Genomic DNA, 23,582 nt, shown 5'->3' with positions numbered 1-23,582 from the left:
AGTGTTTCTTAACAAAAACTTTACTATATTATATCCATTTTTTAACTACTAAATTTTACTATAATATGAATATAAATCTAGCTCAAGAAAAAAATAGACTTAAGATCATATATGACTGCAAAAAAATAAAAAAGAATTAAAAATTAAAATTTTATTTCAATACGTAAACAACGCTTTCACCATAAAACTATATTAAAATATATTAAAAAAATATCAATTAAAATTTTTGAAAAAAAGAAAAGAGAATGCGAGCATACAAATAATCTAATAAATACATAATAATATTGACATATATATATATATATATATATATATATATAATATTTAATCGAAATTATTATTGGCTATTATTTAAAACATTCTGTATTTAATCAATCGTTCTAACTCAATCAATTGGATTTTTAAACCAAAAAATTTAATTTAAAAAATAAATGTTTAATAAACTATTAAATATTGATTTTTATTATTATTTCATATAATATTTTTTAAATATAATTATATACTTTGCACGCACACATTTATTAAATTTAGTTATTAAATTTAATATAAGTTAAATAAATTAGTGGACTGAGAGATTGAAAAACATCACATATATCTGTTATATTGCTTTTCTTATAAGAAAATCATTTAGTAATCAAGCATTCTTGAGTCAAGCTTTGATAAGCTGCATAATCATATGAATTAATTGAAAATCAATTAATAATCCATCGAGGTACAGGAAAAATGATATGTAAAATAAATTCCATCTTATCTATTATCGATTAATATTAGGAATCGCAATAATCTTTTACGATTTCTAATTAAAAGTACTATTCATCATATATTACCTAAAAAAATAACAACAATATGTAAAAAATAATTAACCGAAAGCTTTACTAGTAGACTAGGAAAAAATAATACTTACATAAAATATGCTTTTCATGCCTCGGGAGCTGTTCTCATCTACTTGTGCATTAAGCGAAAATTCACAAACATGTACATATTTTTCCCATGCTTATTCCTCCATCCGTGCGTCCAGTAGTCCATCATGTGGACTCAATGTACTTCCGCCCCGCAATTTGATTCGCTGTCGAACGTACATACGTGCTTTTGATCGACATTCCGTAAATTTCATAGCTACGGGGATATCTCGTGTGTGATTGTTCAGACACCAGACCACACACAGCCTCTTCTCCGTTCCTGCGAACGATGATGATCCCGAGGACGATGACGATGACGACGCGTGCATACCTGGCCGGCTCCGCGCGCATCGCCAAATGATCGCATGGGCTCGGCTCGTCCTTGATGACCTTATCGACCGCACGGACGGACAGGCCTGGCCCGGCGGCGGCGGCGGCAGAGCCTCTCCCGTCGACGAACCGTGATAAGCTCAGATTATTATACACGAAGCACCGACTCTAACGCGATGCTGCGGCGCGGGATTAAATTGCGTCGCGCGACGCTATGCGATGCGATGCGATGCGATGCGATGCGACGCGATGCGACGCGATGCCTTACTTCGACCTACATTCCAGCAAAAGACATACGCGTATGTCAGAATACGAGCGTAATCTCGGATGCATTTATGAGAGAGAACGGCATATATATGTATACGTACGTATCTATGTTTGCGATCGTGGCGCGCATCCCAACGAATTGATTTGCTAAATTGTATGGCAAAGACAATGTGTCTGCGAATTTGTGGTTTTGTCTTTGATGAAAAAGCAAAGAAATGACGCATTTTCATGCAGATACGCGCCTATAGAAAGAAATTCTATACGTGATACGAAGTTGTACCATAGAAATCGTAAATTCAAAGCTATATAAAACAAAGATTTATCGTGTTACAGTGAGTGGCATTGGATTCCTTGAACGGCGAATTGCAAAAAGATATTTTCTTATATTTTTGCGTAATCTAAGTTAGAGTATAAAGATTATTTATTATATACCTCTTATTTATTGTATATATATATATGTCTAAATTTTGAGCGTCTTTATGACAAAACTCAGAACTTTGTTACTTCGTAGTTTTATCATAAAAGTGTCAAGTAATTATGATTTAAGTTTAATTAGCATGCTAAAGATGTGACGCATAATAATCTTTATCAACTCCTATACTCTGAACAAAATTTAGTTTCCAAGTAAAACTCCTATCTAAGAATTTCCTCTTGAATTGAAATAAGAAAATACGAAATAATAAATAAAATAAAAATATTTTAGCAAATAAATATATCTCGAAAATTAAGCGCCACAAAAAAGATATATAAGATTCATTTAATTTTTAAATTACAAAAGAGGATTAAAAGATTAAAAGATAAGATGTCTAAAACGGTAATCTTATTATCGCTCTTATTATATGTTGATGAACAACGTCATTTACGATCTTATAATTATTTAACAAATTACTTGATAGTTCAAATATGAAGGAAATCATAATTTTAAATTTTTAATAAAATTAGGTTTTGACACAATCGGAATAAGGATTAACTTTTACATAGCAAGCTCTCTCAGCAATCTATGCGCGACTGGCAAAATCCGGCATCATGTGCATCCTGGCGAAGATAAATGCATCTGCTACGCGTAAGTAGCATGCATGCATAATTCGGAGGTTCATGATTGTATATCATTTGCGCGGCATACTAACGCGCTAAATTGAACTAAACTGTAAATTAGGTGAATGTTTACGCATTTACGAAGAAGGTAACGTCGATGGTGCTGATAACGCGCACCGTTAATTAGGTCGATAATTAATAAAGGAATACAATATAAAGAATAGACGCGAAAACAATATATATTATATTTGTTGGACGCGACGAGAGATAACAAAATCTGTGCGATAATATGTTTGAATGGATGATTAAAGAACAAATTGACGATTAGTATAACTCGACAGCTTCTTTGACAGACGACAAATCATTTTAAAATTTACGCATGCAATATGTCAATGGTATGACATATTGTGCATACGTTGCATCTCCTATACGCGCCAGATTTCTACAACTTCGCCCCAAGGTATTACGCAAATAATTTTGTCATTGAGTTATGGTTGCCGCTTCAGTGATTGTCAGGTTAACGCTATTAGCTCCAACTTTGGTCGCATACCGAAATTTCCCGTCATAGCTGCCAACGTTATAATCGTCATATTTTTCTACCAAGCGATGTATGATGATAATGTAACGATCCTGTCGGATTCAATAGCTCATTTTGTTTGTAAACCCGCGAACGTAAGCTTGAATACAAAAACGAGCTTAATTGGCGGCGGTCGGCAAATAAGCGCGATGCTCAGTGTGTTTACTCTTTCGATGGAACTTGATATAGTGTAACTGACGTTTCATTAATGTAAGATTTTATAATTAGAACTATAATTTTAGATTTAAATATATATAGCCTCCTTTTATCTTTTTCACAAATAAATTATATAAAACTAGAGAGAAAAAAAAAAAACAAACACGCGTGTAAGACCTGATTTTTCGCAGAAACGTTCTCTACAGGCAACGAAAAAAGATACAGATTCGCTTATAAAACTACTGTAGAAGAGATGCATCTTTCGCAATAGGGAATGCAGCAACAGTAATGCTTCGAGTTTACATAAAGATTTTACAAGAAAGTGTACTCTTTCTCTGGCGGACACAAAAGTGAAGAAAGCACTTCTTGCTAAACAAGCGTTTTCTATAAATATATACGGAGGATGCATGAGGACAAGATGATCATATGTATGCATAGCGTAATACTTTAGCGATCTTTGCGATAAATATGTTGTATGTTTTAAAAAAACAAAAAACTGAACGAGTATCGGGAAACAGGAAACCTTACGAATGTCGTGCCACGTTACGAATCCATGGTCCGCCAATAGACAATTCGATTAGGATCCCCACTAGGATCTGTGCTTCTCTTCGATCAGTCCGCTTCCTGGAACTTTCCAATTTTATCGTGATTGCATAAGATGCACGAGACTTCGATAAAACTTTGTAAGACATCGTCGGGTAACTTTAAGATAAATATTAAGCACACACAAAGATACAAGCACAAAGATGAAACTGGGTGTGTCTATAAAATCCGTTTACATATTAAGGAGAAACTTCCGTTTCAAGAGTTAGAACAAAATGTTAAATTAAAACAATTAATATAAAAGTGATTGGATTAATAAAAGAACTAATTTTAAATTTGTTATAAAAATTAATAGAACTTTTCTTACATTATTAATATTACGATTTTGAGTGAGAGTAGATGGATGCAGAGAGAATGAAATATATCCACTGCATGCGGATACAAATTTTCTAGGTTCGAGAAGTAAGTCTCCTTAAGGATCCTAAACAAGCTACTGGCCTGAATGCACACAGAGGATTATAAACGAGAACACAAACGTGATTATATTTGCATACGCTCGTACAGATACTCACAACACTGCATTGCGGCGACGCCATAATAAAATGAACATTTAGCGCAGATGGAATAAGTCATAATCTGGATCAAAATAAACCATTTCACTAATGACGCGTTTTATTTCATGAATGGTATATTGCTAGGTATAAAGCTTTCTTCTTAATTGTTTTTTAAATCCTTTGAATAGTATATTTTTGTATATATGTAGTATTATCTGAAAAAATAGGACTTATGAATAAAAAATTATATTTAAAGATATTAATTTATTTAAATCTCTTGAAATTCGCTGTATCAAATAAAATCGATCAATTGTTTTATTTTCTATATTAATAATGGTCATTAAAAATTAAAAATAGATATAACAAAATCTTATTCTTTCATTTAATTTCAATTGAAATCTGTATTTATTGAATAATACAATAAATTGGTACATAGCTGCACTAACTAGAAAGACTGAAAAGGTTTCAACAACAAAACCATTCGATTGGCTCGCTTTTCCGTAACTTTTCGATTCCGTCTCGTGCTTTTTTTTATTGCGTAAGACGGGTTTCACCTCTGAACGAACTTTTGAACGTAAAAGAAATTGCGCTTTAAGACCACCGCCAGGTATTTCCTAGATTCGCACGAAACTTTTGCGGCTTAGTGGTACGCCAGAAATCGAAAAACTCGATCGTTGTGTGTTTAATTCTAAATAATTATCTCGCTCTATGCGAGGAAATATCGATTTTTTACATTGCGGTACATTTGTAGGATAAGAACTTTAAACGACGAACGCGAAATTTTTTTGCGGTGAATGCTTATAGTAGCTAGAACGTTTAGCCACTTAAGAACGTAAGAAAATGCATTTCGTTTCTCATTGGGAAAATGGAGCTAATTTGTTAAATTGGCCAGCGAAATCATTATACTTAAGCGTTTTATATTTTTCATCGTAATATTTATGACATGTTTTTCATTGGAGATTTAATTTGTCGTTAATGTAATTATATATTATGAAGTACTGATTAAATATATTAGAACATGATAAATTGTATCAAAAATCAAGACAAAATATGTATTTATAAAACTAAAATAAAAATATATAATGTAATTATACGCAATGTGTGTGTATAAAATAAAGAATTTCTTTGGATAATCTCATATTTAGAATACATATATAAAGCTAATGTTTATCTTTAACAATTTTCTTAAAAATAAATCGAAAATATCTTTATATTTTAATATAGAATTTATTTTAAAAAAATACAAGAACTTTGATATAATGATTAAAAGTAAAATAATTTTTGTATTATTGTGTAATCAGCAAAATAATTGGACACACTCATGCTTCATTAAATGTTTATCCAAGGATTTGATATAGTGAAATATTAATACGTCCAACTCATACTAATCATTTACACGAATAGAAGAGACTGAAATACTCCCGAAATAATTAAATTATATTAATTAAAAAAAAACTCAAGTGCTCGTACATTTGATATTTAAAAAAGAGCATTTGAAAAATTTCAAAAACAGTATATTAGTCGCACGCGCTTTTCACTCGTGCAACTTCCATGACAGGTTTTCCAGCGCGCACATTAATTAAGCGACAATGAAAAAAAGCTCCCCGTGGCGCGATTCCGAAAAAAAAAAAAAAACTGAATTTATCGTCGACGCGCGACTTCGATGAATATTAATTTTCGAGCGTGCACATGGAAAATAGAGAAAGAGAAGGGAGAAGAGACACGTTTAACAGCTTGACAACGGCGTTGTTTAACAGGCTTTAACTTCGAAACAGGTCGAGAGGTTTTTTTTTATCCCGACTCACGTTAAATAGCTTGGTGCACGACATGGGCATAGAGTCTCGCATCCGGAATCCGGATCCGTGGATTTTATTTTTTTGGCAAAATCGAATCACGAAATCAAGCGCGCAATGCGTGCATTTAAAGCCAGCCGGGCGGGCGCGTTCGCTTAATCGATTTAAAATCTACCGTCGACCCGAATCACCGCCGACGAACTACTACTGTAGAAAATTGTCGCGTCGCCGTCCTGCCGTTAGAATCCGATCCGAAATTCATAATGTCCTGTGCAAATGTTCAAAGCGTCGCCAATATTTGCTGTGCGCGTCGGTTTACCAATGCCGGCACTCATCGCGCGCTTGCCTCGTTCAATTGACATCACTCCATTAACGCAGGCAACGGTCCCGTCAATGAAGCATAACCATTTCATTTCGCGCACTACCGCATTTTCTGCAGCGCGACCCAAAAGCAAGTCGAGCGGCATTGCCGATGTGTTTATAAAGAGATATTATCTATAAATACATTATTCATTCCAATTTCGCGTTTCCGTAATTCTCGCGTGTTAAAAGCTTCTAAAACCCTGTATTATATAAGCCATCCTGTCAAATTTCAACAAATCGTTTTCCATTGATTTCTCGAAACGCTTTATAAATCTTTCTGAAAAGTATCATCGTCACTTTGCAAAAAATCAAAATATATCGAAAATCATTTTGATTCCTTTTTTTTTAAATTTTAACTCTTAATTTAAATATTTCTTTTAATAGTATGCCATCTTTTGAAAATATAAATCAATCGGTTATAGAAAAGAGGTTTAAAAATGCGTTTCAGTAAAGTCAAAAGAAAGTAAGAAATATATAACGATACACATATAAATTATGTCGAAATTTCATGGAACATGCAATCTTCTTGGCCCTCTCTATAACTTGGTGGTGACCCCCGGAGTGCTCGCCAGGGGTTGCCCACCCGTGGTCGGAAAACCCCTCTCGTACATCGTATTTCCCTATAATAGGAAACTGCACAGAGTGGTGTGAGTGTCCCCTTGGCGAGGCATTAATGAAGCTCAATGTACACGTATGCGGATAAAGATGAGGGCATAGTGCATGGTTCATGAAGTCAGCGGCCTTCCTCGTAAATTGGACTAACTTGGGACTAACAGTGGTATCGGACATAGTGGCACACACACATATATATATATATATATATATATATATATATATATATAATGCATTATATAATATCCTTTACCATCTACTAAATATCTCTTTGAATACGGAGAATGTCCCCAAAGATTTTCTTCCTCTATACGGCAAAATCCATGTTTATATAGATACATTGATCATATAAATTAACAAATGTTTAATTAAAACACAGAGCAAACATGTTAATAATAAATATAAAAAATTTTAATAAAACTTCTAAATATATTTACATCGATGTAAAAGAATTATGAAAATTAAAAAAATATCGCATATAGATAATAATTGGCAGTTATTAAAGCAGCATGTTACACATATTTGCTTTCGCAAACGCACATGATAAAGGGATAGTTATGTATTTGACATCTCGAGGTATGTAATTGATGAAATTCCTTTTGAAGCTTCACGTTTCAAGCAAAATTCTAAATGCCGTTGATAGTAGCATAATGATATACATCTGTTATTCTCTATATAGTATTATATAAATATATTATATATATATATATATATATATATATATATATATCATCATTTTTCATCTGATTTAAGAATCCCTTCACTAAACCGTGAGTTTTATCTGCTTTACTCGTTTCTAAAAATAATCGCCCAATTTCACGGATTCTGTTTGTTTATTTGTTTGTACGTTTGAGTATCACGTAAAAGCAGCTAAAGTAGTTTCTGCAAAAGTTTTAACGTATCTTATGGATAAATCCGATTTGAAATGCAGATTATATATTATGTCAGAGAAAAAGGAGAGAAAGAGAGTGACAAAAAAATTTATCCAGAAGGGACGATTGTGAGTCATGTTGTCGAATGCTAACTATGTTTTTTTCCCTAAAGGAATCAAAAGTTTTCTGCTTTAAAATTTCCAAGCGGTACAAAAGAATACCAACCATAATAGAAAATTTCTCACAAATGTTCTAATTTTAACGACAGATAAACTAGTAAATTTAATTAATTTTTTATACCATTTTTATGTCATTTTCAATGCAATAACATTTTCAAAATATATATATAAGCAAAAAAAAGGATGAAAAAAATATAATGCACGGATCAAGATATAAAGTCAGTTTTGTAACTTTACTAACAACCGTACTTTACAACATCGTACGCATGAAATAAATTCAACAGACTTTGCGTTTCAAAATACGAATGGCACATTTTACACGCCATTACCTCGCAGTTACAAGTGGCAATCGCAGCAATATATCAAAAACCAGAATGTGCATTTTGTCAAATTAAGCTAATTAATATTTCACTATGTTGTCGATAGGCATGAAGAGAATCTTGTATCTGGCTACATATGTATATGTATATATATACATATAATATATATGATATGTTGATAATTAATTTCCAATTATAAATTAGTTTGATAAGCGATAAATCGTGAGGCGTATTACTGATAGTCGTATTAAATGCAATTAATAACAAATTATTATAATAATGAGAGCACAAAAAAATTGCAGATATTTAGATATGCAATATTTGTTCCATCATTTACAATCAATTTTTAATTTTTTGTGCACATAATGAAAATGTTTAACTTTCGTGATTTTATCCATGCATTACATTAAAAATATATTTGACTAGTAAAAAAATATTTAAATGAAAAAACAGTATAATAAAAGTCTTTGCCGTCCGATTTCATCCTTTCCGTAACATATTGCCTTTTCTGACCACACGCTGGCTTGCACGGTGTACGTGTATGCCGCATAATAACACTTCGCGAGAAGAAGAGCACTTTCAACATCGCGACGCCTTGTCTTTGCGGAAGCAAAGACTTTGGAATGCCTTTGCGAAAGGTATTTGAAGCTACGTAAAATGCGGCACCAATATCGTCTGCAAGTGAACGCTGCGACGTATCTTGTATTTTTCGCTCAAATACCTTTACATTGTTTACGATGGAAAAAGCGTCATCGTTCGCTTCATTTGCTTTTACGCTTGCTAGAATTTAACGATACTCGCTTCATTATCTCTCATTACGAATATCGGAAAGTATGAAATAAAGATTGAAAAACAGTTAACGTAACAGGTAATATTTTTCTCCGTCTTTTATTTGAGTTTGACGAAATGATGTCCGTTGTAACGCGCCCGTTTTCGATCATACTGATTCGTTTAACGTTTAACTGCATTGCGCTGAATAACGTGGTCAATTGCGAGATTTTCCCGGGGCCTCCACCCTCCAACAAATTTCAACGCTTTCAAGGCACGCACATAACGTGCTTTGATTAAAGAAGCATTCCACATGCGCGCGTTTCAGAGAAATGAATTAATTCTCAGCAATTTTAAAAAAATATTTATTCGACATACACCAAATCAAGCACCTCACGAATTTATATGCATAATATATATTTTCTTCCTTTCTTTTTGACTTTAGAGAATTAATTTTCCTTAATACTTTTTAAAAATGCTCCGTAAATTATTACTATATTAAATTTTTTAATAAGCTTTTTTAATCAATTATGTATATGCAGTCTTTTAAAAATTTGCAGCATTTAAAAAGAAGTTATAATAAAATTCTTATTTATAAAAATGATCACATGAGAGTTGTGTTATTAAGCAATGAGTATTGCGTTATTAAGCCGACTCCGAAACAATGTGTTCAGTTGTAAAATATTCGACAAATTCTCATCCATGCGACGAATTTAATTGCTTGTCGCATACAATTACAGCATTGTTGCGTCGTTAACATACGTTAACTCGTCCACGCGAGGCGACATGTGTCTCGGCTTGGCAAATGAACGTATTGTAACAACCTATAAATGCATTTGACAATAAATTTATAGTTTGCGGTTATATCTCATAAGTTTATTAAATTATTTTTTAATAAAAGAATCGTGCCAATATTGTGTATATACGCGTGACAATGTAACGATAATTTTTGAAGGATTACATTTTGTGTGGTGAATATGAACAATAAGAAATTAATAAATAAATATATACAAAGGATTGATTTACAAAAATTATTACATTTTAATTTTAAAATTTATAATTAATTAAACTAATTAAAAATTACGAATCAAAACAAATTAAAAATTAGAGATTTTTATTTATTATAATTATAAAAGTTCATAAATCTTAAAAAATTTTTTAATTACATAAATTTTTTATGATCTAAAGTTGATTAAAAATTTTAATTTGCACAACATTTATTTTTTGAAATATAAATTATTTTGAACCATGTGTGTGCTTCAAATTAAAATGTATTTATATTATACAGAACGAGAGATACATCGTGTGTTATAACTTCACTGTTGCGCATTTAATGATGAATGGTAAATTATTTTTTATTTTAATCTTGAAAATAAAAAAATATATATGTGTATATATATATATATATATATATATATATATATATATATATGAATTAAAAAGAAATTTGTTTGATGCAGGATAATAAAAAAATAATTGCTCATTATCTATTTTATGGATCTTTTATAAAAGCCGGTTTGTATGAAACGTATATCATACAGAAAATTTTTATCATAAATTAATTCTGCAATTATTATTCTGTTTGTAATGTTTTTTACATTTATATTGTAAAGAATTTTATATTTATTTGTATTTTTTGCAACGGATAACTCTTCTTTAATGAAAATTGATGAATCATAAATATGAAATTATGTAATATCGCAAAATTACTGAATTTTATGAAAAATTAACATTTAAGTATGAAAATAAATAATCAATTTAATTGTTCAATTCACTTTAATTGGATATCAATAAAAACTTAAATTGATGCTTATTGTTAGATATACTAACAAATTTAATATCAGATAATTGAGAATTTGCAATATGCGGTAGTTATTCTTATCGTATTTTTGCTATGAAAAAATTTATTTTAATTAAATTAAACTTTACTAATTTATAATCATAAAAAGACAAGAGACAAATAAATTATTAAACTTAAGAAATTCATTTTACGTGTCTTTTTTTAATTTCTACTTGTACAGCAATTTATAGTGCGAATTATTAAAGTACAATAAATTACAGGTAATAAATTTGAAAATACAAAGTAAAAAGCAACACAACAATAGCATCTCTCGAAATGATCCTAAATTGATATCTCGATACTTCTTACGTGCAATACTGCGCACATGGTCGTAATTTCGAACACTCGGGATAATTTACTGTTGACATATTTCTAGTTGTCTACGTTTATCTAGACCTGCGTTTGTTACGCAGGAAGCTGTTACGAGAAATGCAATGCGCTCTGAATAATCCTTTTCTCGCGCAAATTCAAGACTAATAACAAATTGCGTATATAGTTTGAAACAATTACAAATTATATGTCGTATGTAATATTACTAGTTTGTCATTAATTAATATTAAATGCACTTTACTAGGTAAAATTTAGCATGTTAGCTTAATATTCTTTTTCTGATTTTAATTATAATTAAATTCAAGATAATGCCTACATCTCTGTAGACCCGATCGATTAAATAAAATATACTTTAATAAAGCGTGAACACTCGTGCACGATGCCATAATAATAATCTGTTAAAACTTTAAATGAGTTTATTTCACGCGTGCAATCATGCATTTTGTCTCATCTCGATGTCTCTACGCCGACTATGATCATAAAAGTTGGCACAATTCAAGATCTGCATGAAACATGGACGCAATAGATATCACTGACACGACAATGTATATGTCATGTCCCAAAATCGGAATGCCCGAATATCGCGGTACGTTGTTTATTGTATTTTCAGCTAATATTTATGGATATACAATTACGGTAAGTGCGACGACGATGCAACATATCGACGCGCCTTGATTGCATTTTAATAAATTATGCGCAACTTGGAGAAAAACGCGTTAAAAAGCGTAAAATGTATTTTTCGATAAATGACTTTTGTTATTTCAATATACTGCTGTGATCCGCCTAAAGGCAAATAACTGTTGCATAAATTGTTCTATTATGTGTGTCATATTATCCTTAATATAATTTTAAAATGTGAAGAAGACAGAAAGCAATCAAAAGTCAGCGTAGTAATTTTTTTGCGCATATGTTTTATTACAATCAAATTACATTTGTGTTTTACCTAAGTTTATTCTTTATTAGTTATAATTCGTTATTTAATTTGTGATTAAATCACGATTTTGATCGAAATTCTGGATAGTGAATCTTTGTTCGAAAAGCGCTTGATTTCTGAAATTATATACATTGAAAGGCAGAGAAAAATAGCCTTAATTTGCCGACAGACAGAGAGTGTTTATATTATGCTTATACGGACGTGATCGATAAATTACCAAAACTTTGAAAGTCATGCCGTCTTATTTGTAAACATCCCTCTGTACTCATATTGACTTTATGTATGTCGGGCGATATGAAGAGACTTGGCATTCTATCTCGAACATCCGTACGTAACATTTGCCTTCCGTACAACATGGGTGACTCACTCAAGCTCAGTATATTTACATTGCCAGTTGTTTTTTAAGGTAATATACTTTATCAGATAGTCTCTTTCTCGAAATTTCATTATATTACATTTACATTTTTGTAGAAATCGATAAATTTTAATTAAAATATATTTTAATATAGTATATAAATTAAATTATTATTTAATTTTAATTTTATATCGCACGAAATCTTTGTTCATCGATATTATTATATTATTAATATTATCATAAATTGTTATTCTATTAGAGAAAGATATAAGATTTACTATTGCACAATAAATAAACTAATAAAAAATAATATAAATTATTATGTAAACATTGCGAAACTGTCGCATTTAGTTATTTTTTAACCTTGTTTTTCTACCATCACGAAGAATTGTCGCGCGAAATTGTCGCGGAATAAAACATCACTGCCAGCAATTTGCATAAAGTGAGAAATGACTCCTTAAAATTCTTGCTCTGTAAAACGAGGAAAATTTTAATTTTTCTCGCCGCTGTGCATGCGTAACTTCTGGAACGTTGGAAATTCCAAAACGTCGGTTATTACATTCGCCTAATTGGACAAGTTAATAACAAAAATTTCAAAGAAAAGAACGATTCTCCTTTCAATAAAGAAAACATACGGTGCAAACAGAGGACTCACGTTAGTGGGCAGGCATTGCGCGTGGAATTAATCCGGAATGAATGAATCATGAGATCCGGATCGTGACGTTTGTTCCGCAAAAAAATAGAACACCGATCATCGCCGAGACGATATCGAAGATGATCGAGTAAGATAAGCAGTTTGTGATAATTAATGCGATCATTGACATACTTCCGCTTTTAATAAATAATCGCAACGGTCGCCTATATCGCGCGAATACGAGTATGTGGCAATGCAGTCAAGTATCCGGCCGCGTATCGCGGATACCTATGGCCATACCTTATGGCCACTATTATCGCGCGCGAATAAATATCGGCGCACTTCTTGCGCTCGTTATCGCGCGCAAATAAATATCACTCGAGTCCTGTACACTCGCGGTATTATCGGGCTCGTTGCGCGCGTCACAGATGCATTAATTATTTGAGCGTAGATTGTGCGAAATTAGGTATTACATTGTAGTTGCACTTTGCAATCTGATGTTTACATTTTTGCATTATTACGATGATCCCGATTGCGATTATGCGAATGCTAGAGGATATACGCGTCGATTATGTAGACTTATAGACGATTAAAATCAAATGTTGCAAATCACTGGGTATGAACCATTAGGCAAACTGCATAATTGTGACACATGACAAAATAAAGTTTTTTTAAATTTTATGCAATACAATAAACTCTCTCTTTTTCTCCATTTAAATTAAATCACATTTTGACAATCAATTATTACAGATTTTTCACTCTCTATGTGACAGATTTATTTTTTACACATATCATCCTTTTGTAATTAAAATAAGTACAAAAATATATTATAAACAATATATTATAAATATAAACAATATATTATAAATGTATTATTTTCTAAATTATTTTTTATAAGATAAATTATTGCATCTATCATATTTTCACATGTATTATTACATTCAAATATTAAAAACATTCACATATATATTGCTATTTATACAAATAATAAATAAAGTAATAAAGAAGATAAGACGACTATTACATTATTCTTTCGATTTTTTTTTATGACTATACATCTTTAGATGAGCACTTTGAAAGTACTAGCTGTTTTGATAAAACAATTGATCCTATTAACAGTATTGGATACGCAGTATTAAATGAAGCCGAGTATATATATATATATATATATATATATATATATATATATATATATATATATATTGTATATTAGACAGAAAATAGGAAACAGACTACAGTTTGGCAGCAAGGAGAAATTACGACTTTCGAAATTTCAGACTGTACTATGCTTTAGCGTCTAATTAAACTTTGACTTCTCTCGTTTATACGCCGTCAGAAGCTAGAAGTGGCATGTTGCCGTAACCGAATGCTCGCATCCGGAACATCTTGCAATTCGATTCTGTAATAACATTATCTTCACCACCAAAGGAGTCAGACTTTGTTTGCGAGATATTTTACTAGCATGAGTTAGCTTTCCCTCGAAATGCTTCTTAAATTGACGTGCCTGCCTGTCTCTCGGAATACAAACTATTATGTTAAACAACTGACAATAATAAAAGTAAAAGCTAATAATAATTTAATAATGGTCGATTACGCGCAATTTAAATAATAGCTAAAGCGTTATTGATATCGCCTTGTAACGCTCAAATAATTGCTAAACTAACATTTAATAGCGCAGTATAAAATATCCAATAATTATATCATTAATGTAAATAATGAAATTATGACAATTATGTTCTTTGTATTATTTCTAGTTCATAGCTTTTTGCATAAAATTGATTTTATATCTTGAGCTATTGATATTTCGTATTTGAATAGATTAAATTGCAGATAAATAATTAATTCTTTGTTGCAAGAGCAAAATTTATCTGAATGTCAGAACAATTTTTTCCAATAAATTTCTTGTAGTTTTAAATAGAAAAATGTTGATACATCGTATAAAAAGAAATTACAAAACCTTTTAAAGAGAATTATATCCTATTAAAATATAATATTTACATTATATTTTATTATATAAATAAAAAAAAGGTTGTATTTAGTCATTAGTTCTTTGATAAAATTATATATAATTATTTACATTATATTTATATTAATTATATTCACAATGCATTTACATTTACATCGTTCTAACTATAAAAAAAAAAATTAATAAAATAAAACTGGCGATTATTATTTTTTTCAGCATTTTTTTCTTCTACGAGACAGAGGGACAAAGTAATCTTAGAAAACCGACACCTTGTCTGGTGAGAGAAAGTAGTGCGCTTCTCAGAGATAGTATCGTGATCAATACCGTAAGAACAAGTAGTACGTCGCTGGCGTACTCTTCTTTCGTCGTCTGGTATATCCATTTCTTTTTGTAACCATAACACTGCGCTACCATACCAATGGCAAAACCAGCAGTGCCCAGAAAATTGTGAAGGAACTTGATAACCACTGGCCGCACAAACTTACGTACTTTCCACGCGATCCACACTGGATATCCAAAGATCGTTACCGTGCACACGATTACCAGGGAGGTGAAGCCCGTAATACCGTGAATCGAATGAAAGTGTACTTTATTGCTGTTGTACATGAGGCCTATGCCGACGAAATTGAAAATCAGCCCGATGCCTTGGAGAATCCAATGGAGATGTTTGTTGGCGCGACGCGAGAGAGAATTAGTGAGAAAATGATCACCCGCCAAGACAACAATAGCCTCCGACATCAGCAGAACGTACTGAAAGAATGAGCGATTTGTGAGAGCGGGAATGGGAAAGAAGTCTGGATCGTTTGGGTAAGTCGTTAGAAGTTCTTTGGCCTAAACTCTATTCTCGATGGGGAAGGAACCGCGCTCGATACCACGGCAATTCTACACTGGACGTTACTCGCCGGGGCAAGTGGATGTTATAATTTGAGTTTCGCGACTCGCTGAAACTCAATTACAACATGCACTGTATAATACTTCTTGCTGTCGCACATGATGCGATTAAAAACAAGTATGAAACATATTCAATTTCTTACGTGTCACTTTTGGTTGAGACTGACTTTGCATAGTAACTGGATAGTTTTTACGTAAATGTTTCTATGGCAAGATTCGAATGCAGTTTTTGTTTTTAAATCTACTTTATAAAAACAAAAGCGCAAAATAAAACTTTATATTATAGAAATAATTGATACGCGCAGATAATATAATAATAATAATTCACATAATTTAAGATATAAAAATTCTCAAAATACTTCAATTAAATTAATTAGCGCGCAAATATCTTTAAAGATATCCAAAAATCGTTTATTTTATTTTTGGAGGAATAAAGTTTTACACAAGACCATAAAATTTTGTTCTACTATATTTTGCTTAATATACGATGCACTAAAAAAATACACAAATGTTTCAAAAACTCGTATATATATTGACTAATTTTTAATATATCGATACATCAATATATCGAATTGAATTTTTAAAAATTCAAATTTTTAATATATCGAATTATTTAGAAATTTTCAAAAATTTCAAAAATTTTCAAAAATTTAAATTTTCGATATATTAAAAATTAAAAAATATCTTGAATATTTATCAATGTAAAAAGAATAAAATAAATATAAAATTGAAAATAACTAACACAGAATTTATCTTCGTGCAAAGTAAAAATATACGTTTCCGCGAGGGAGAAAAAAAAAACAGATTTTATGATGCTCGGATGCATTTATTATTATATTTATCAAAAAAATTGTGTACAAAAAAATTAATTACATTTAATCTGTTGACCGTTTGCGAATGAATAATTTGATAGAGGAATGTATTTGTATATACGAGGAACCGTTAGTTTAGACGGATCAAAATTAATGATCCATCCACGTTTAAGCTGCGCTTTGCAAGGATAAGCGGGTATAAGCAATTATCGTTGCAGTTGAAGCCCGAGCGAACCGGGACTTTGTTACAAGGAATAGATAAGCGTTACGATTCATTACAAGTTCGGTCGTAAACTCGCATATTGATGCGACGAGTTCAAGGAAGAACGTAATTCACACAATGAACTTTCCTTGGCGCAGCACCGCGCGTGTATCAGATGCATGTCGATGAGCTACGTAATAAATGAAAACGTCTTACGAACGCGAAAAGAAAAGGCTTTAAAAAAAATTTACATTCACGAGAAACTTTTATCCTTACAACGTGTTTCATCACGACTAAAAAAAAGAAGGCGCTATCTCTTTACAGCTATATTTAAAAGATTCTAAAAGCAAATGTACACGACATATGCATCGTGCGACAATTTTCTCTTCTTTTTTTTTTTTTGTTTTTTTCTTTTTAACAACTTTTCAAATCGCGCACTGTACTACTTAAATTATTCATTAAAATCCACTTGAAAAATTTTAAGTGATTTTACATTTTTTATAAATCTGACCATAACTACCGTCTCGTGTCATCGTAGCGTATAATGGATAAAATTAAAAAGTAGGCTACTCTTGTAAGAGTAGGTAAGTATAGACAAGACGCTTTCTAGATTGAATATAGGTGCTTCTGTTAATAGAAGTTTCGATATAGTAATATACAGTGAAATTAATCATTGCTATCGATTTGCACCTCGAAGGCAAAGCAAAATTTAACACACCTGTGTAAATTATACTAAACTTACTGTATATATCGTGCACACAAAGACGTATACAATACAGTTTTAGAAATTTTGAAATTCTATATAAAATAATGTTCTTCATAATTATTATTTTTTTTTAATTAAATATATATATATATATATATATATATATATATATATATGTATATATATATATATATATATGATGTATAAAATTTATATTTTTATATAATCTTGTCAATAAAAAATGTCCTCTTAATCAAATTTTCAAATGTTTCAAAGTTGTGCGTAATTATACGAAAAAATATATAAATTTTCTATCGCTGTATAATATTGCTTGCATAATTTATTATAGTCACATTGCATACGCGAGATTTCAGATGAAGTTACATGTAACGTAAAGCACCAAAAGCATTTTTAATTAATCCAAATATTTCTGTAAAGTGCGCTCAAAAAAAAGTATGAATAAAGTTTGGCATTTCATTACGAGGGCAGTGATATACGTAGCGCGATCAGTTTCACCAATTTACGATGAGTTACGGTGCTTTAGAAAATAAACGGCGAAGAAGGAGAAGGATCAAACGCGTATTTCACGCGAAAGTAGATGGAATACTTACCCCGAAAGTGCAGAGGATTACGTGTATATTTATTACGTGATGTTCCTTCGCTGAGTAATATACGAGATATATCGTTACTGCTATGATCAGTACATGGTTAATCGCGTCCATCGCAGAGATAAATATACGTTGAGCGCTGCATTCTGGCCTTCTGTTTTCGCAGCTTATGATACTTTTAGCAGAATCGTTACGTGGAACTCTCGACGCAGATTCTGTCGATTGAAACGCGAGCTCGACATTGTTTCTATTCGCCATTGTCCTGCAATATGTACGATTTGTTATTGGTATTATATAACTTATAAATTTCTCGGGTGGCTGCTGGTTATCCATTTTTATTGAAAATAAAACATGACAAATTTTTTGGAAAAATTTCACATTTTTTAATATTTTATTTTACTTATTAAAGTGTTTAATCTCTTTCACAAACGTATGCATTTTTTAAAAGAAATATATTATAAATATACAGAAGATATTAATTCAATATTAAATTTATTATAATTTTATAATTTTTATTTTAATCTTATTATTTTTATAATTAATAAAATTTATTATAATTTAATAATATATTTATTATAATTTAATAATATTATTTTAATTATTTTGAAATAACACTTGCAGCTAAAATAATATTTATATATATTTCTGTTCATTAAGAATACGCGCGCGCAACGCATCGTTATCAATTTATAAATTTGATAAATTGTTATCAAGTCATATACTTAGAATTGATGTATATATCTATATGCAATGTCTATATGTGAAACATCTGTGCTTAAAATATTTAAATGATAATATCGCAACTGACCGACAAATGTTAATCTAATGTTAGAGGAAAATACGTCTTGAAAGCTGATTCATACTTAACACGTCATGCAACAAAACATTATATCTTTCCGTTTGTTATATCTTCTTTTCCTTGTTGTATTTTACTTGGACTATAATTCTTATGACACATATTATGGTGCTATAAAAGTTAACGACCGTATTCCCATGACATGTTAAAATACTTACTGTCAGGTTGTGCTCAAATGGAAACATAACGAGTGTTACGTGATAAGGTATCTAGTTGAAATGTGACTTGGTTTCAAATGCGACACAAACACATACATTCACTATTCTTTTAAGAATTAAGCTATATCTTATATGTTTTTTTATATTTATTTTTATATTTTTATGATTAATTTTTCTAAATTTATAAACATTTAAGTAAAATTTAATGAATATACGTAATATATATATATGATAAACATAATATATATTTGTACATGAACGCCTTTATTTCGTTTTTCTTTAGAATTATAATTAATATCGTTGAAGACAATAAAAAAAAAATAAAAGGTATTGCGAATCATATTTACTGAAGCTTTAGAAGGTATTAAACACATATTATTATTAAAATTCTACCATAACAATATTCCGATATAAATACTGTAACATTAATTAAAAGCTTTAATAATGCAGACAATGGATATTGTTTTTTGACGCATCTTAACAAAATAATCAAAATTTACGCCATAGTATGCAATTTCAAATTTAATTTAAAATATAGATATTACTTATAAGTAAATTTAATATTTATATAACTTATTAAATAATCAATTAAGCAATCAAATAATTAATTAATTAAATAAACAAATGAGTTAAATAATCATGATAATTACATTTCGATAAATCTTATATGATTTTTAATAATATTTAATTTTTATCGAATAATCTTACGCAGAATTTATTTAATCTATTCAACATTTAATCTATTAATCATTTATCAATTGGCAATCAGATCTCTATAAAATTTCCTATTTGTAATGCTGAACAAAAATCTGCTAATGATATAATTCACATAATTAATAAGCAAGTATAATTACCTGAGTTTACCTCTTAATCACTCTAGAGCTACTCTAATTAAATGGATTGATTTTTAAGGCAAGTTTTAAAATTGAATGGTCTAAAAGGTTTAAAAAAGGAAAAATCAAAATCAATTTGTGCGCGCGGAAAGCAGAAAATAGGCAGTTTGCCGAACGAGGTTACGAGGGCGAACCTATTGCTCCTTCAATCCACTTGTTCCAACTTGTTGTTTCTTCCTTAATTACTAATACTTTCTTCTTAATCCGCGGCTTCAAAGAATTTGATATTAATTTTATACATATTATTTTATTATTCCATGCTCGTCTGTCTATCGTTACCAAAAATAATATTATTTATAGTATATTCTATATATATTCTGCAAAATTACAGAAAATATTAAATAATGATGCTAATTAATTAGTGATTATGCACATTTACCACATAATTAGCAAAAAAAATTTAAATCTAAGAAAAAAAAAAAATAATGAGGACTTACATAAGCTAACGCCGCGAATGCGTACGCAAATAGAGCTTTCGCAACTGACTATCTTGAGCGACGAACGACGATTGTCTACAAAAGGGAAACTACAGTGGGCAAATTTCTTCCTCGTAATATATGCCGATGACGCGCGCGATTAATGCGGGCGATGCGAGGGGGATCAGCAACGAGCCGGGATCCTACGAGCCGCGAGAGATCGATGTCGGGGCCACTGCTCGTAAGATTGAGTTCGCGCCAGTCGAGAGAATCCTAAGTGGAAAAAAAAATGCGGGACGTCCCGAGCGGGATTTTTGCGCCAGACACATGACTGATAAGTGAGCGGCGGTTGACTCGCATTGCATTAATAAGACAAATGCGACACGTACTGGACATTATCGGATATGTCTTCTGGGACGTGTTAACGGCGTCACGCTAATGACACTGACTTTTATCGCGATCACGTACGCTTTATGCGCGCCCATCAGCGCAAGATGCAAATGAAACGGAGACGGATTAAACCGACGCCAGCAAGGATATAATCAGCTGGTTTAACTCGAAAGCATTCAAAGGCTTTCTCGAATACCTTTACAGATCTCTCCTGGTGCTCTCGTGTATTAACTGACCGTCGTCTCTCGAAATTACACGAATTTTCATATTTATCTGAATATAAGGATTATATCCGTATCTTTGAGAGCGTGCCAAATTATGTATTTCGCGAAACAATAATGCTATCAATAGTTCAAAGAAAAAATTATATATATATATATATATATATATATATATATATATTAATAATAATTATTAATATAATATAATATATATAATAATAATAATATATATATATATATATATATATATATATATATACATCTTTTTAGTAAATATATTAAACTTTTTACTAAAAAATGTGGGATATTAATATATTAAAATATTACGGATAATGGAGAAAGAAAGAAACCAAGAAAGGAAACATAGTCCGTGAACCACCGTACGAGATACGTAATGATAAAATCTCGCAAGCTACAATTATAAGAAGTCTATCATATCTATCTTTGAAGTAAAATCATTCACGAGTTAAATAAAAGAATCGCACCTGTTAATTCTCACGTAGCGATAACATTCTACGATATCAATCATATGTTATTATCCGATCAATATTGTACGATCAATTTTATCATTTTATTAATACTATTAAGATATGTCGTAGAATAACGTTATCTGCCATTGTGATACCTAACATCTAGTAAGCGGATACCGAGAATTGAATAATTATCGGTTATATTTTATTTTACATAACTCTAACTTGTTAAGAAATAAGTACATACAAACATTATATATTTATATCGAATGTATCTGAATAATTAATCAATCTTAAGCACTAGACATCTGATACTCGTATCGCGTATTAGTTTCTATATTTAATAAGATTTTGTTTCCTGTTATTCCAAATGTTCTTATTTCGTCGTAATATATTTCGAACATTATTAATTTTTTAGCAGTAGTGCAATGTAAATATGAACCTTTTTCAAGCTATATTAATTGCTTTCAATATTTATTTAATGCAATTTGATAGAAAGTAATACATAAAAATATCAAGTCTACTTTATGTAAGTTTTTTTTTTACTTTTAGTACCATAGTAAACAAAAGGGAGACACCAACTTAATTAAAATAGTTATTGTATGCACATAGTCTTGCAGAATTAAGCTAATAAAATTATTATAATTGACACCACATTCTATTTAAAATAAAATTTATTGTGACAAAAGTTTTGAATTACACATTATTTTTGATTTTTCATATTATATGATTAAAAAAAATATTTTTCTTTTTTGTAAAAAAATAAGTATAAATAATTATATAAAAAACAAAATCTTATTCTGTGCTTAATTTTAGACATAATTCATGTGAAATTAACGTGAAATTTTTCTAAACTTTGTTATTAAATATTTAATACTATTAATTGCAATAAATGATCGCAGTAAATTATATTCATCTTTTTTTTTTAATCCTTGACTTATATAAAAAATCTTCATTTAAAATTTCTTATATTCACTACGCTACTAATCATGTTATATGTACGTGGCGCTTTTAATAATCGTGCGAGCAATTTCTATACATTAAATATATATAGCTTTCTCTCATATATTCTAGAAAATTAAGATAAATTGTTTAACTTCCAAAAATTTCACAAAAGATTGCCGAGTTGAAATTATTTTTGTAACTTCATAAGTTTGTAAATTTCATTTCATGCATTCTTGTTAGATGGTTAATTCAATAACTGTGATATTAGTAACAGAGCTTTCTTTTTAATTACATCCTTTCATTTACTCGTTTTTAATTACTCAAAAAGATAACTGAGAGTATCTTTAAAGAAAATATCGATGAGAAAAGGCACAAATATTATATTAAGTTTTTGATATCAACTCAGTAAAATATTAATTACTATATCAAAATGCAAAATAACGAAAAGAACGCAAGATAGGTTATCATGCTAACATTGCCTTAATGATGCACTTAGATTAGCATTTTTATTAATCTTTTTGTCCCCTTAAATTTAATTTTATTTGCTGCTGGTTTTCGGAGACAGGCATGCTCAAGCAATTTTGTTATTTCTATATAATTTCTTTATTTTATTTTAAGCAAAAACATAAAAACCGAGAATTTTAACTTAAAATTTATCATGTTCCAAATTTTTTACTTACATATTGC

The 23,582-nt window shown here is 30.3% G+C and overlaps 1 protein-coding gene across 1 annotated transcript; it reads right to left on the bottom strand.

The window, feature by feature from the left end:
- Positions 1-14,534: 14,534 nt before the first annotated feature.
- On the bottom strand, positions 14,535-21,129 carry LOC126855316 (uncharacterized). The gene is made up of 3 exons (XM_050602860.1): positions 20,891-21,129; positions 18,550-18,808; positions 14,535-16,077 (listed from the first exon to the last, which is right to left on the bottom strand). Coding segments are annotated over exons 1-3 (783 nt in total). The 5' UTR covers positions 20,893-21,129; the 3' UTR covers positions 14,535-15,555.
- Positions 21,130-23,582: the final 2,453 nt, after the last annotated feature.

This window comes from Cataglyphis hispanica, chromosome 15 (genome assembly GCF_021464435.1).
Source record: "Cataglyphis hispanica isolate Lineage 1 chromosome 15, ULB_Chis1_1.0, whole genome shotgun sequence".
NCBI classification, from domain to species: domain Eukaryota; kingdom Metazoa; phylum Arthropoda; class Insecta; order Hymenoptera; family Formicidae; genus Cataglyphis; species Cataglyphis hispanica.
This window is presented reverse-complemented; position numbering and strand designations above follow the sequence as displayed.

Coding starts and splice junctions, on each gene's coding strand:
- LOC126855316 (XM_050602860.1), bottom strand. Junction 16,078..18,549: donor TAATCCTCTGCACTTTCGGG/GTAAGTATTCCA, acceptor TCATTCTTTCAG/TACGTTCTGCTGATGTCGGA.